Consider the following 12,369-nt stretch of genomic DNA (forward strand, 5'->3'; position numbering starts at 1 on the left):
CCGTTGCCGATTGATTGGAATTAAATTCTATTTTTATAGTGATGGTTTCATTTATTAACTATAGATATATTTTGTTGTAATATTTGATCGTGTGGATATGGTTAATAGATTATATTCAGTTTAAAAAATTATAAATAATTAAAGATGTTATCAAATATTAATTTTTTTAATTAATTCCTTTTAGCGTGTAGTGTTTGTCGTTCGTAGAGTTTTATCTAAAATTAATATATTGTGTAATATGGAATCTTAGCTTTCGTCTATAGTTCCATTTAAACAAAAGAAACGTCATGTTTATTAATGCAAGAATTGTGCTGTAATTGTAGAAGGAAAAATAAACATTAATAAACAAATCACCTTTTATTGCATAACGTTTAAAAATGCATTGTTTGGTATTATTCACTTAACTGTTTATTTCTTAATGTTGTATGCTTAAAAGAATACCTGTTTCTCAACTGAAAGCACGATACGAGATTATCATTTCAGCCGTAAAACGTTCACTGCTAGATGGACTGTTTGCCCCATATATTTCTAATAGGTTCGGTTATAAAAGGCATGCACCCAACGTCTTCCGACGACCTTGACAAGGTCATCTGTCCCCCATGCGCGTTGACGTCCTATATTGGGCTTGCCGATCCATGGTGTGTACTCCAAAGTATTAAGGCTCTAGCGGTCTTCTGTTTTGCGCACGATGTCACCTGCCCAGTGCCAAACCGTTAAGCTATGTTGCTTACTATCTGTTCGTCTAGATTCCCTTATACCCGAATCGATCTCGTAGAGAAATACCGAGCGGCTGTAAGCTTGCTAATTGGTTTTAGACTGAATTTGATACGATAATGTAATTAATTGCCAGATCTCAATTTATAACCTAAATATTTTAGTAAATGTTGTTAATATCGTAGGGAGTTCCCCTACCGCATGCAAAAATGAAGATGATTGATTATTCATAATTAGCTAAGGTGGTGTATAAATGCATCTAGACCTAGAAGATGGTGATAAAAAATAAATGCATCACCAGCACACTATTGAAAAAATTTCTGCATGTAAAGGCATATTTACTTATGTCACTGTCGCTCAAATTTCTCATATCCCTCTCAGATTTTTTTTTTAAATTGTTGTTGAAACATTGTTATCTTAACTCTGCTTAAACGTTTGGTATACATATTTATTATACTAGATGTATGTACATATTTATTACTAATTTAGCTTTGCAAATAAATTGTATCTTTAATAGTTTCCTTGAAACCTTTTAAAATTCAGGTCACGTCATCGATGAAAAAATAGTTGGATAAGCTGTAATGGTGGAGATTGTTAATTATATAAAGATTTATTACATAATTTGTTGCCTTTGTACATAGTAAATTGAAGCCAATTTTTAGAAATCATTGTAGAAAATAATCAATAGCTGATACTTAAAGAAAAGTACTGAAATTGTTTTTGGTCTGACAGTCTGAATTTATTCACGGGACAAATAAAACATCTTAAGTAATGAATGTAGAATTTGAGAATTCTCGCTTTATTAATTGTCAGGATCGTTTACATTTTCGTCACGACTGGATTCGTAGAACGCTTCTTGCTTATCTTGGTTGTCAGGTGTTTTATTACGTTTGGATCTTTTCGAATCTCCGCTATGTTTCTTAGAACCTCGTTTGTGTCCCGATTTTTGTTTGCTCTTTTCTTTCTTGTGACCGGTTGCCAAATCTTTCTTGCCGTGTTTTTCTCTCTTAATCGCTTTTGAATCCTTACTGTCGCTTGCATTTGATTCATCAGAGCTACCCTTCTTGTCACCTTGATTTTTACTGAAAGTAATTGTTTATCTCTTTCTTAAATTTATTTATTATTATTAATTACAAACACCATGTCACCTGTCTTTATAATTTACGATTTAGCTGTCAAACTAGAAGCTAAACATCTATCACAATTGGTACTAATTGGCCTCAGCCGACGGAATGCTTTGAGATAAGTCGACTAAATTTGACAAGCATTCCAATTGGAATAGCTACATATTTCATACTTCACACAGTAATTTATTACAGAATTAATACTTCTCTACTCCTAAAGTGGTCCGCTTTTTATATTGACATAATTACGTGGCTATTTATATACCTATGGAAATATAATAGATTTCATCAAATGGCACACGGTTTGCTGTAATGACGTTACACAAAGTACGGTGTGCTGTTACTGTGACTTTTCTCGAAGTGCCTCATTTGCTGCAGCGGTGTTCTTGCAGGCGAGTCACATTTGACAAGATGGTTATTCAAATAGAGCTGTCTTCGTTCAAAACGTACCGTTCAGAGCAACCGGTTAAATGTTGTGTGATAGGCTGGTGGCACTTAGTGTTGAAACGACGTCAGTCAGTATTTTGTTATATAATATTTCTTTTAACTCACAATTCATTTGATAAAGGTTGTAGAAAGTGGATTAAAACCACCACTCCTCTCTGTTCACTCGTAAAGTAAAATGTAGCGATAATTTTATTGATACACTAGATAAAATTTTGCAACATTTTGTAATTAACAGTAATATAAGATACGTTATCGGATACAAGATGATTAATGTTTTGACGTTCAAAACCTTTAATTAAAATACATAAACGATTATATTGAATGTCATTATTGTACATTGCTGTATGAATTTTTTTTAGCAAACAGGTGCCGATTGCATAGCATAGGCATTACTCTGAGATAGCCACGATGACCCGTCTTGCGCTGCCCGCATCTAGAGACTTCCCGACACCTTTACCTTATCCACCTAGTCCGGGCCCTACCCACACCGCGGCTACTGGCTTGTTCACGCTACTCGAGGATCTTTCGGCCCCAACTCCCCTCTGTTGCAGGAACTATGCGCCCAGCAACTGTTCGTGCTACGTCAGTGAACTTGATTCTCCTTCTGTCTATTTCTGATTCGATCTTAACTAACTAGAGAAATTGTTATTACGTACAATTCTTAACTTCGTTATATTTATGATTACTATTAAAATATAATACTTCTCTCTCAGCGGGCTTGGTTCGTCGCTGCAAAAAAATATATAAGTTAATAAGGACATAAAGAATAATACGTTATTTATTTTCAAGACGCAGCCCAGCGATTGGCACGATGTTCACCAACAGGGTGGACAGACAACTGTGCTAAGGTTATCGAAAGACGTTGTATGCTGGTCACTTTTTACGCGTCTTGTGTTACTATGATAATATTAATACTATTTACCTTTCATCCGAATCTCTGTCTCCACTGGTAAAGATAAAAAAGTTACATATTAAGTAACGTTTGTTCAAAATGTTAGTAAATATTTTAATTAAAAGAAACAAACTTAAACCTTGCATCTCGATTGTTGTCGTCTCTGAAAAAAATATAAATTTTAATTAATAATACTTTTTAGTTAATGTAATAACGATATTTATATGCTTAATAATTCAAATTGTCTATTATTTCTGTTACAATCTCAGAAGGAGGCCTGCAGCCTTGCAGTGGGTGTTTTTTTATCGACGGACATGAATGACTGAAATAATAAATTATTTGTGCAGGGACTTTCTCTCTAAAATACACCAAAAATCCACCAGTAACTCTCACCAGTGTCTCAATTTTAATCATATCTTTAAAGATACTGATGCAATGCTTGTTATTATTATTCTTATGAATTATATTTGCATTTTTTTTGTTATTTTCAAATTAATTTACTTCAATTTTTTTTCAGATGCACTTCTAGCGATGGTGATAATAGTCCTTGGTTATATGTTACATTTTGTCATTGATTATAATATTTTACTTGCTGTTGCTAGTGAATATAAATAAATTGCTAGAGAGGCAGGGAAAGCGCGATTGGTAAGACGCACACGAGACATTTAAGAACAGACGGCTTGACGTTCGTCTACCTCCCCCGTTGTGCCGCGCATACGTCAGAAGGTGACTAGCAATAGCGCGCGTACTATATGCGCATATATACTATACATATCCATCTTACTCTTCCACATTATCCCAGTTGACGGACCACTCCTCGTGGGTGATACCGGATCGAAATACTCGTCGACAGTTCTCCCTGAAATGTTTAAAAAGGTAAATGGCTATCATCATAAATATTCGTATCTAGAAAGTTATCAATCAATTCTCCAACAAAATTTTTGGCTATTGCATAGTTCCTATTGTTTATTTAACATATATTTTACCTATATTACTTTCTTCATATATTATTGTTTTATTTTGTTTATGGTATTTTATATTTTTTGCTTTTAGATTAGTATAATGTTTTATGTGTCGAAATATAATGCAGAAGATGTGTCATATATGTGACAGATACTTATCATCTTTGTATGATTGACTACGTTCACCTCCTTTAAAAGGGATCTCAGGTCAAGTTGTTTACTTTGCAATCAATTAAAATAGATTACTTTAACATCACTGCTATATTAAGATACTCTGTATAATTTTAGCTTAAGAAATGTATCGAAGTTTTTGAATTCTTCATTTATTTTTGTTTTTTTTTTTTAATAAACAGTACTTTTTTTCAGCGTCAATTGACACTGTTACGAGAAAAGAGATTTTTTCTTTTGTATCAAAAAGTACCACAATAAACACAGTCTTTTTTTAAATATCTTTTTTTTATTTATGAATGTATGTTATGAGTACTTATACCCAATACAGAAGAACGTCTTTTGGTTCAGCCAGTACATTTAGTTAACTGCTTAATATTCATGCAACTCCTATGACAGCCCGATTACACCTAGAGATATGCGTATGCAGGGAATCCTTGTTACAGGACATCAAAATACTCACTCTACATCCTTCGTTATTGCACAAGAGATGAACTGTCTGTTCTTGAAGACGGAGGTATACAGGAACGGTCCGTGGCAGCTATGGCTCTTCGGGTCTATTTTGCATGCAGATATGACGCCGACGACTCGCTCCTTGCCTTGATATTTGACGATCAATGGTCCACCGTGGTCGTTCTAAATTTGAAATGCTTTTTGTATTACCAATGGTGTTACCTGCGATGATTTACTTTAGTGAAACATGATCTTTTAATTTGGACCTTATTGCCATCCTCTCAGCCACTCTACGAGCTATGAAGAAGGCTATGCTCTTAATTTTTCTACGATATCGAATCAGAAAGGAAGAGATCAATAGACGAACGAAAGTAACTGATATTGTCCACCGGATTGGCAAGTTCAAGTGGGATACACATGCTACATAGCGTGCGTAACTGATGGTTACTTGAGGTTTTGAAGGTGCAGCGTGGTGGTGGTGGTGGAAGGTGCAACTTATGACAACTCTTAACGAGGTTGACAGATGCTCGCTGATAAAAATAATGAAGATCATGATGATGAACCTTCTAAAACAATGCTTATGACCTGATTAACGATAGCATTCATTTCTTTGACTTTTTTGGTAAAGAATTATTTTTAAAAGAGATAAGCGCCGCTTGACATATCGTAACATATCGAAGTGCCGAAGATTTGTTTACCTCACAGAATCCACCTAAAGTCGTCCTCCGTGCGGTGTAATCGTCGGGGTCGCGCAAGTGTCTGCCCAGGTCGACGTTCAATTGCCCCGCTGGGAAATCGTCAGCTTCATCCACGTTGCGTCGGTTTTCTACGTCCGTGCAATTGGCATACTTTTTCTATTGTAAAAAAACATATGTTAATTTAAGTTTATTTTATTCCATCACATCATGATGTTTATTTTTATTCTATTATATTGTAGGGGTAATATTACGTCATCGTGAGTAGCGCATCGACAAGGGGAATTCCTCAGAAATAAAACTGATCATTTATATCGATATAAATATGGGCGAACATCGATTGGACTCGGACTTAGTGTTTTCCCTACTTCAAGACTACCAGCTCTTAAAATGTAGTTTACTTTTTGAATAATTTTTCTGGATGTAGGTGCTGGATTGTTTTTGTTGTCTTGTTTTGAAATTGTTGTTGATAATGTGTTGTTCGTTCTACCTGTGTTATCTTTTTTGGTATAGTATACCGTTTCTTTATACTTAAGAAAAGACTTACGTCACAGATCTCACTGAGGCGTTTCATCACGTCTTTAGTGCACACCATGTACTGGGTGATAATGCTCCTGAACTTCTGAGCCCACTTCTTTGCGCACTGCTCGTTGTCCATCACGCATACCTTAGCCTCTTGTAGAAACTTCGCGTTCTCTGGTATATGCACGTTTTGACGTCGGTAAACACCCTGTTTATAACATCGATGTGGTCAAAGAAATATTTTTTTTAACAAATATTTAAAACTTTTAAAGTGTTTACTATTTTTTATCCAAATTTTCAGAATCTCCTTGTGCTATGGAATAATAGTATAACTACATCCATTTCACTAGGCTATTATTAGAGAGTTCATAAGAGAAAAGTAGAGTTATTAATAGGAAATTCTTTTAAGCTACTTAAGTTACAATTTTTTTATTCTTGTCTTTAATAATTTTATTGTTTTATTGTATAGTATGTGTTGCCGAGGATGACTTCAGAGACGTGTTCGTCCACAATAACGCTTATAAGATGGCTCAGAGAGCACTGGAGAGGGCTATGCATGGAGATTCTTTGCGAGGTCAAATCAGAAACGAGCAGATACGCAAAAAAACCAAGTTTACTGAGGTGTCTTCAAAAATTGCTAAAGTGGGGGGGGGGGGACACATCACTCGTGCAATTGACGACCTTTGGGCTGGTAGACGATTGCTATTCAAGGTCGCGGGAAGTCGCTGGGTGCGATCAACACAAAACCGGTTATCTTGGCGACCTTTACCAGAAGCCTGTGATGCCTGTGACATGATGACGATTATGAGAAAATGATTATATAGGTCATAGTTTCTTACATTCAAACATCAACATTTTGTAATGCACGTTGTGAAAGATACACATAGCTTTTTACCATATTTCTAATGTATGTTATTTCTAGTATTCTCTGTGGAGAACTTGTAATAAAACAATAAATATATTAGTCACTGTAACTGAAGTGATTTTTGATACTTGAAAAATCCAAAAGTGGTATATACAATGCACAAACCTCTCTAAAGGTATTGCCACTTCCCCACCCGGCAATATAGCCTTTCGTCCCGGCTTTCTCCAATTCCCTGCTGACGTTGTTGTAGCAAACGAGATCAGTGGCGAATTCGCAGCCCTTCTCCACAACCCCGAATTTGAAAGCTCGATTTACTTTCACTATGGCAATGTCGTTAGACGACCATTTGATGCTGTCTTGGAAGTCGAACTTGTAATCTGATTGATAGAAAGTTTTAATCTTATGTAAATTTCCTTTCATCCATAGTTCCATTTACAAATACGTAACCAATGTAGTTTTAAATAGACTGTTATGTACCAATATGAATATCTCTTTGATCTTAATTAACGTACTAATTAGCCTCTATTTATTTTTATTTATTAATTTTTTAACAATGGGAAGAATCAAATGAACATTAATTATAAACCCTTATTAACAATCACAAATTACATCAAAAATTACATTTGCGTCTACAAATACAATTAAAGTCGAAATTATAATTATAATTAAATTGAAAGTCATGGTTATTAAAATTTTACAGTGCGGATGGTTGTCATGTCAACATACCCATGTAGTATTTTGCATATAGCAAATAATTTTTATTTAGCGGCGATTTATTTTTTCTTGCTATTACGCTATATTGCTTTCAAAATTATGGATTATTAAAAAGGCTTATGAGTAACAATAGCAAAACAACCAGACTTCTGTACACCTCCGACATTTATATACATACATTAAACAAAATCTTGTTAATTACACCATTTTTAACTCAAGAACGGCTGGCCCGATTTGTATAATTTTTGTGTTTTTGCAAAAATAAAAAATATCATTAAAAGAACATCACTCTAGTTGATCAACTATCTGAAACCTGCGCATTCATTGTCTGTTAGGCGGAACGAAGTTCACCGAGTCAGTTTATATATATATTTGATATATATATTTGATGTGGAATTAATGTTTATTAGAGATTAGCACAACCTATGAATAATGGCATTGATAGGTATTTTTTTTGGCATTCAGTTGTTACGTCGTTTAGCTTTTCCTGTATGAGTGCGTGTGACGACTGAATTAATAAACGAGCGAGGATTAATTATTACTGAAGACACTTACTTTTAGGGATACATTTCCATACAACTTTTCTACGATGTTTGCAGACGCAGTCGTCTTTCTTGTAATCGAAGCTATCGACGAATTTCGTTGTACCCGAAACGATGTAGAAATGATCTGCATCCTCGACGCACGCGGCTGACGTCAACACGTAATACGGGGACACAATAACACCGCCGCACAACCAGCCTCTGTACTTGTGAGCCTTTGCCGATTGTTTAGTCAGTTGGAGATAAACCTATAGGAATTATTTATTTACATATCAACTAGTGACAGTTACTGTTGCAATGAAACACAAAATATAACGTAAAACCTGGCTGTGACCACCATCTAAGTGGAATTATGTATACAAAATTTCCATGAAAATAATATATTATTAAAGCGAATAAAAAGAAAAGAGTAAAGTAAATAAAAATTTAAAATATTCCTACACAATTTAAATATAGTTTATAATAATGACTATGTACTATTTTAAGCTAAGTATCAAAGTTACCTTACGATAAAATTAATTAAAAGTTATTTACTATTTAAACATTAAAAATATATAAAAACGTGTCAGAAATCAAATCCTTCAATTAACATTAACATAATATTACGAATGAAAAATAAGATCGATCGTATACTCATAAGATTTAGGCAAAATTAAATTAATATTCAGATGTAAAATTTTCATTTCGTAGGTTTTGAAATTTTACAGGGAAAGGTGATCGAAACAGGAATCCATAGACAAACGAAGGTAACAGATTTAGTCCAGCGGATTGACAGGTTAAAGTTGTGCTGAGCAGGCAGCGCGCCTAACAGATGACTGGTGTGTTCTTTAGGGCCTGAAGTCAAGACCATGTACCGACAAGTACAGCGTAGAACGGACGTGGAAGGACTCTCACAAGGTGGGAGACGATCTTGTTAAGGTCGTTAAAAGACACTAAACGCTGGCCGCTTTCCACCTGTTCTGTTGGATAGACCATTATTATTATTATTAGGGGCCTATGTCCAGAAGCGGATTTCCAACGGGTGAAATGGTGATATTTATGATTATTTTTTTCATAAAGTGATGCCCTTTCCTCATGAACTTGTCGCTTTATAACTGTTTTGTTAACACCTTTGTTACATATTTTTTACCCTTGTGTAAATTTGAATTAATAATATAAAATATATTCTATTAATTAATAATTAAATATCGTTACCATATAAGGTCTCTTGCCCACGGCAACTCGTTTACTATACAAAATTCTGCGAGTGTCAACCACTGTTTTGTTTTCAAACTCCCATCCTTCGTCTGGGATATCACTTATTTCGTTCTGTGAATTGTTTGCGTTGTTTATTTTCACTGCATCTGGTGTTTTGATGACTGGAGGTGATACCGTTGCTTTTGTACCATTTGTACTAGCTGTTGTTGGAACTGATTGTACCACATCTGTAATGTCAAAGAAATTCGAACGAAAGAACGCAAAATGAGCGCATTGTTGCTCGGTTGCCGATACGAGTCCTTTGATACTTTGACATTATTGTTGGAATCGTCGTTTTAATTATTTTAGCCGATGTTACGGTATACGTTGATTATCTGTATTTTTTCAACAACTTATAATAAAGTGTAGTAATGTTTGTACTACGTGTTATAATTATTAATGAAGCATTATACATTTAGAATTTTGTAATGAAATCGTTGTGTTCGATTGAACTATATGTACTTCGATATTTCTACCGTTTTTATTTTTAGTTTTACAGTTATCGAAATGTAGTATAACAAATTCAGTTACATTTCTATGAATAAAAAATATATACTGGAAATAAAAATACTTAAAAACTTGCATTGCGTTTTTTTTATTTTTACTTGCACTTATGATTTAATATCTTTAGTCGTGGATTCCTACGAGTGCTCAATTTGTATCAGTCAATGCCTCTTCCGGCGGGATTTGCATTGCCAGAATTTATCAGACTGTAGCGTTGGCGTAACAATAAAAAAATTAAATTATATATAAATAATGTGCCATATTTCAGAAAGATCACTTCATTTATCTATATTTTTCGTGGCTTAATCTCTAACCGCGCAAAGTTCAACATGATCGTCACGCATGCGCAGTTCATAGCGAACTCTCAAATACGTAAAATTGGCTTCATATTTTCAAAAAAAAATAAGTTTTTATGAATTCTTCTAATTATTTTCTATGAGGACCTTTTATAAAGTTAATACTTTTTTTTCTAATGAAAAATTATAATAGACGGATGAAAGCTGTAAAGTTCTTTCCGAATAATGACACGGCCAAGATAAACACGGCAAAGAAAACAGAATTTCATTTTTATGTACATAAAATTATATAGTATAATAAATGTAACATCGATATTGATCACTAATGAAAACAGTAGAAAAATAACAACATTAGATCCTAAAATACTTTACCCAATATTAAACAACACGAAACAGCCAGGAGTAAGCGAAAATTAGTCATTTCTGTCTTCAAATCCAAACATAAAAGGGAAGTATGTTTCTTACGCGGATACAAAGTATACATATAATTATACGCTCAATCTAAAAGCCTGACACGCGTCGACGATTTTAATTAATTGACATTCTTTCCATATTTAATCAAATTAATAATTAAATTTTAATCAATTTTGCAAAAGGAGTGACTAATATTTTTATAGTTACAAAAAGTTATTATTTTCTGTTTAATAAATGTGTTTGTAAATATACATTTCGTTTCTTGAATCATTATTCTAAAATTAAAAGTCTTTGCAATTAGCTGTTTTGGTTCATTTTATATATCTTCTAATTTAACTTTTATAACCATGTTTGATGTCAGATTAGGTTCTAGATCTTAATTTGAGATAAGAAATCTATTTTGAAAATACTAGCTATTAAAACTAGGACATTGAGATGAATCTGCTATATTCTAATGTTATTATTACCTTAATCGATATCTTATTCTAAATTTAATAAATAACGAAATAAGAAAGAACTGAAATAAACAATGCATATTATTCAATTAAGCGGGGCTGTTGATATATCTGTAGCTAAGAATAATCAATCCCAACCTTATTAAATCAAAAAGTTCTAGTTTGAATATTTAGTGTTTATGGCAATGCTTTTTCTACACAACAATGATATGTCAAATTATTAGTGAGTATATAAATATTGTTGATGCTTTTACAACACGTGAAAAGGCCATGAACAATTGGCCATGTAAAAATAAGATTTTCAAGTTTGATGCCATATATACTCAACGACTGCCCTTGCGATTTACATATATCGATATTGCAATTACAAGCTGCATTGCAGATTGAATTCTTTTGCAAGAATGTTATTCAAAATTAGAAGATTCTTATAATAAAAGATAAACGAAACCGGTAAAGTCGTTCTCAAGTTAAGGCATGACCAATGCAAAATGGATTAATTTTTATAGATACTAGTTAACATTTTTCTAGGTTTTGTTTTACACGAAACCTTTTTAATGTACTTAACATTCTTTTTCGCTGTATTTTTATTTCTAAAGAGTAAACTCTATTAAAATTTTACGTGGTGAAAGTTAAAACTTCAATTCCGAAGGATATGCATATTAAATTGTGTATCGCAAAATATTCCAACAAATTATTTTTGATTGGGTGTATCATTTACCATCTTTTATTGAGTCAATGAAGGCAATCTAAGAAGGCTTAAAATGAATAAATAATGAAAAGGCATTAAACACACATGAATGGCTTCATGATTCAGTAAAATTATTTTTGACAAAATAATAGTTTATTTTATTATTTGTGGAAATTCAGTTATGTAAACATATGTGCTGTTTTACAAGCATTAAAATAAAGTATTAGTGAAACGCTTTAAATTAATGCGAACATCATATGTGTCATATAATGACATGTTCTACTTAGAGTTTGGAGTCAGCAACCTGTTGTCTCAAAAGAAGATTCGCTACTTATTAGCGGAAAAATTCCTCCTAACTACTAATTGCGTATTAGGTCGTATATAGATATATATGTATGTATGTATATGTATATTTATGTATGTATATATATGTATGTATGTATATATATGTGTATGTATGTATGTATGTATGAGGACGAGCATGGTATTTATCATGTTATCGTTTCAGTCCATAGACGCTCGCTGCAAGACGAAGGTTTCCCCCAAAGATGTCTATTTTATCGGTTTGGCGATCGCATTGCCGTACGCAGAAGACAAAATGTTACCCGCCCTTTGAAAACTTGTTTGTGGGCGGCGGTAAGTCTATATAATTAATGCACAACCGACGCACGACTTCGA

The 12,369-nt window shown here is 33.4% G+C and overlaps 1 protein-coding gene across 1 annotated transcript; it reads right to left on the reverse strand.

Annotated features, from left to right (window-relative positions):
- Positions 1–1,483: 1,483 nt before the first annotated feature.
- LOC137925980 (uncharacterized) lies at positions 1,484–10,567 on the reverse strand. Its single transcript, XM_068769489.1, has 12 exons — positions 10,507–10,567; positions 9,293–9,522; positions 8,112–8,346; positions 7,008–7,219; positions 6,003–6,185; positions 5,459–5,614; positions 4,771–4,943; positions 3,962–4,036; positions 3,317–3,340; positions 3,208–3,231; positions 2,988–3,014; positions 1,484–1,796 (listed from the first exon to the last, which is right to left on the reverse strand). The coding sequence occupies exons 1-12, from the start codon at positions 10,553–10,555 to the stop codon at positions 1,517–1,519; spliced, it is 1,668 nt and encodes a 555-aa protein (XP_068625590.1). The 5' UTR covers positions 10,556–10,567; the 3' UTR covers positions 1,484–1,516.
- Positions 10,568–12,369: the final 1,802 nt, after the last annotated feature.

This window comes from Battus philenor, unplaced genomic scaffold, assembly GCF_028537555.1.
Source record: "Battus philenor isolate CCGP_79_NKW_IND1 unplaced genomic scaffold, ilBatPhil1.0.hap1 SCAF_28, whole genome shotgun sequence".
Lineage (NCBI taxonomy): Eukaryota > Metazoa > Arthropoda > Insecta > Lepidoptera > Papilionidae > Battus > Battus philenor.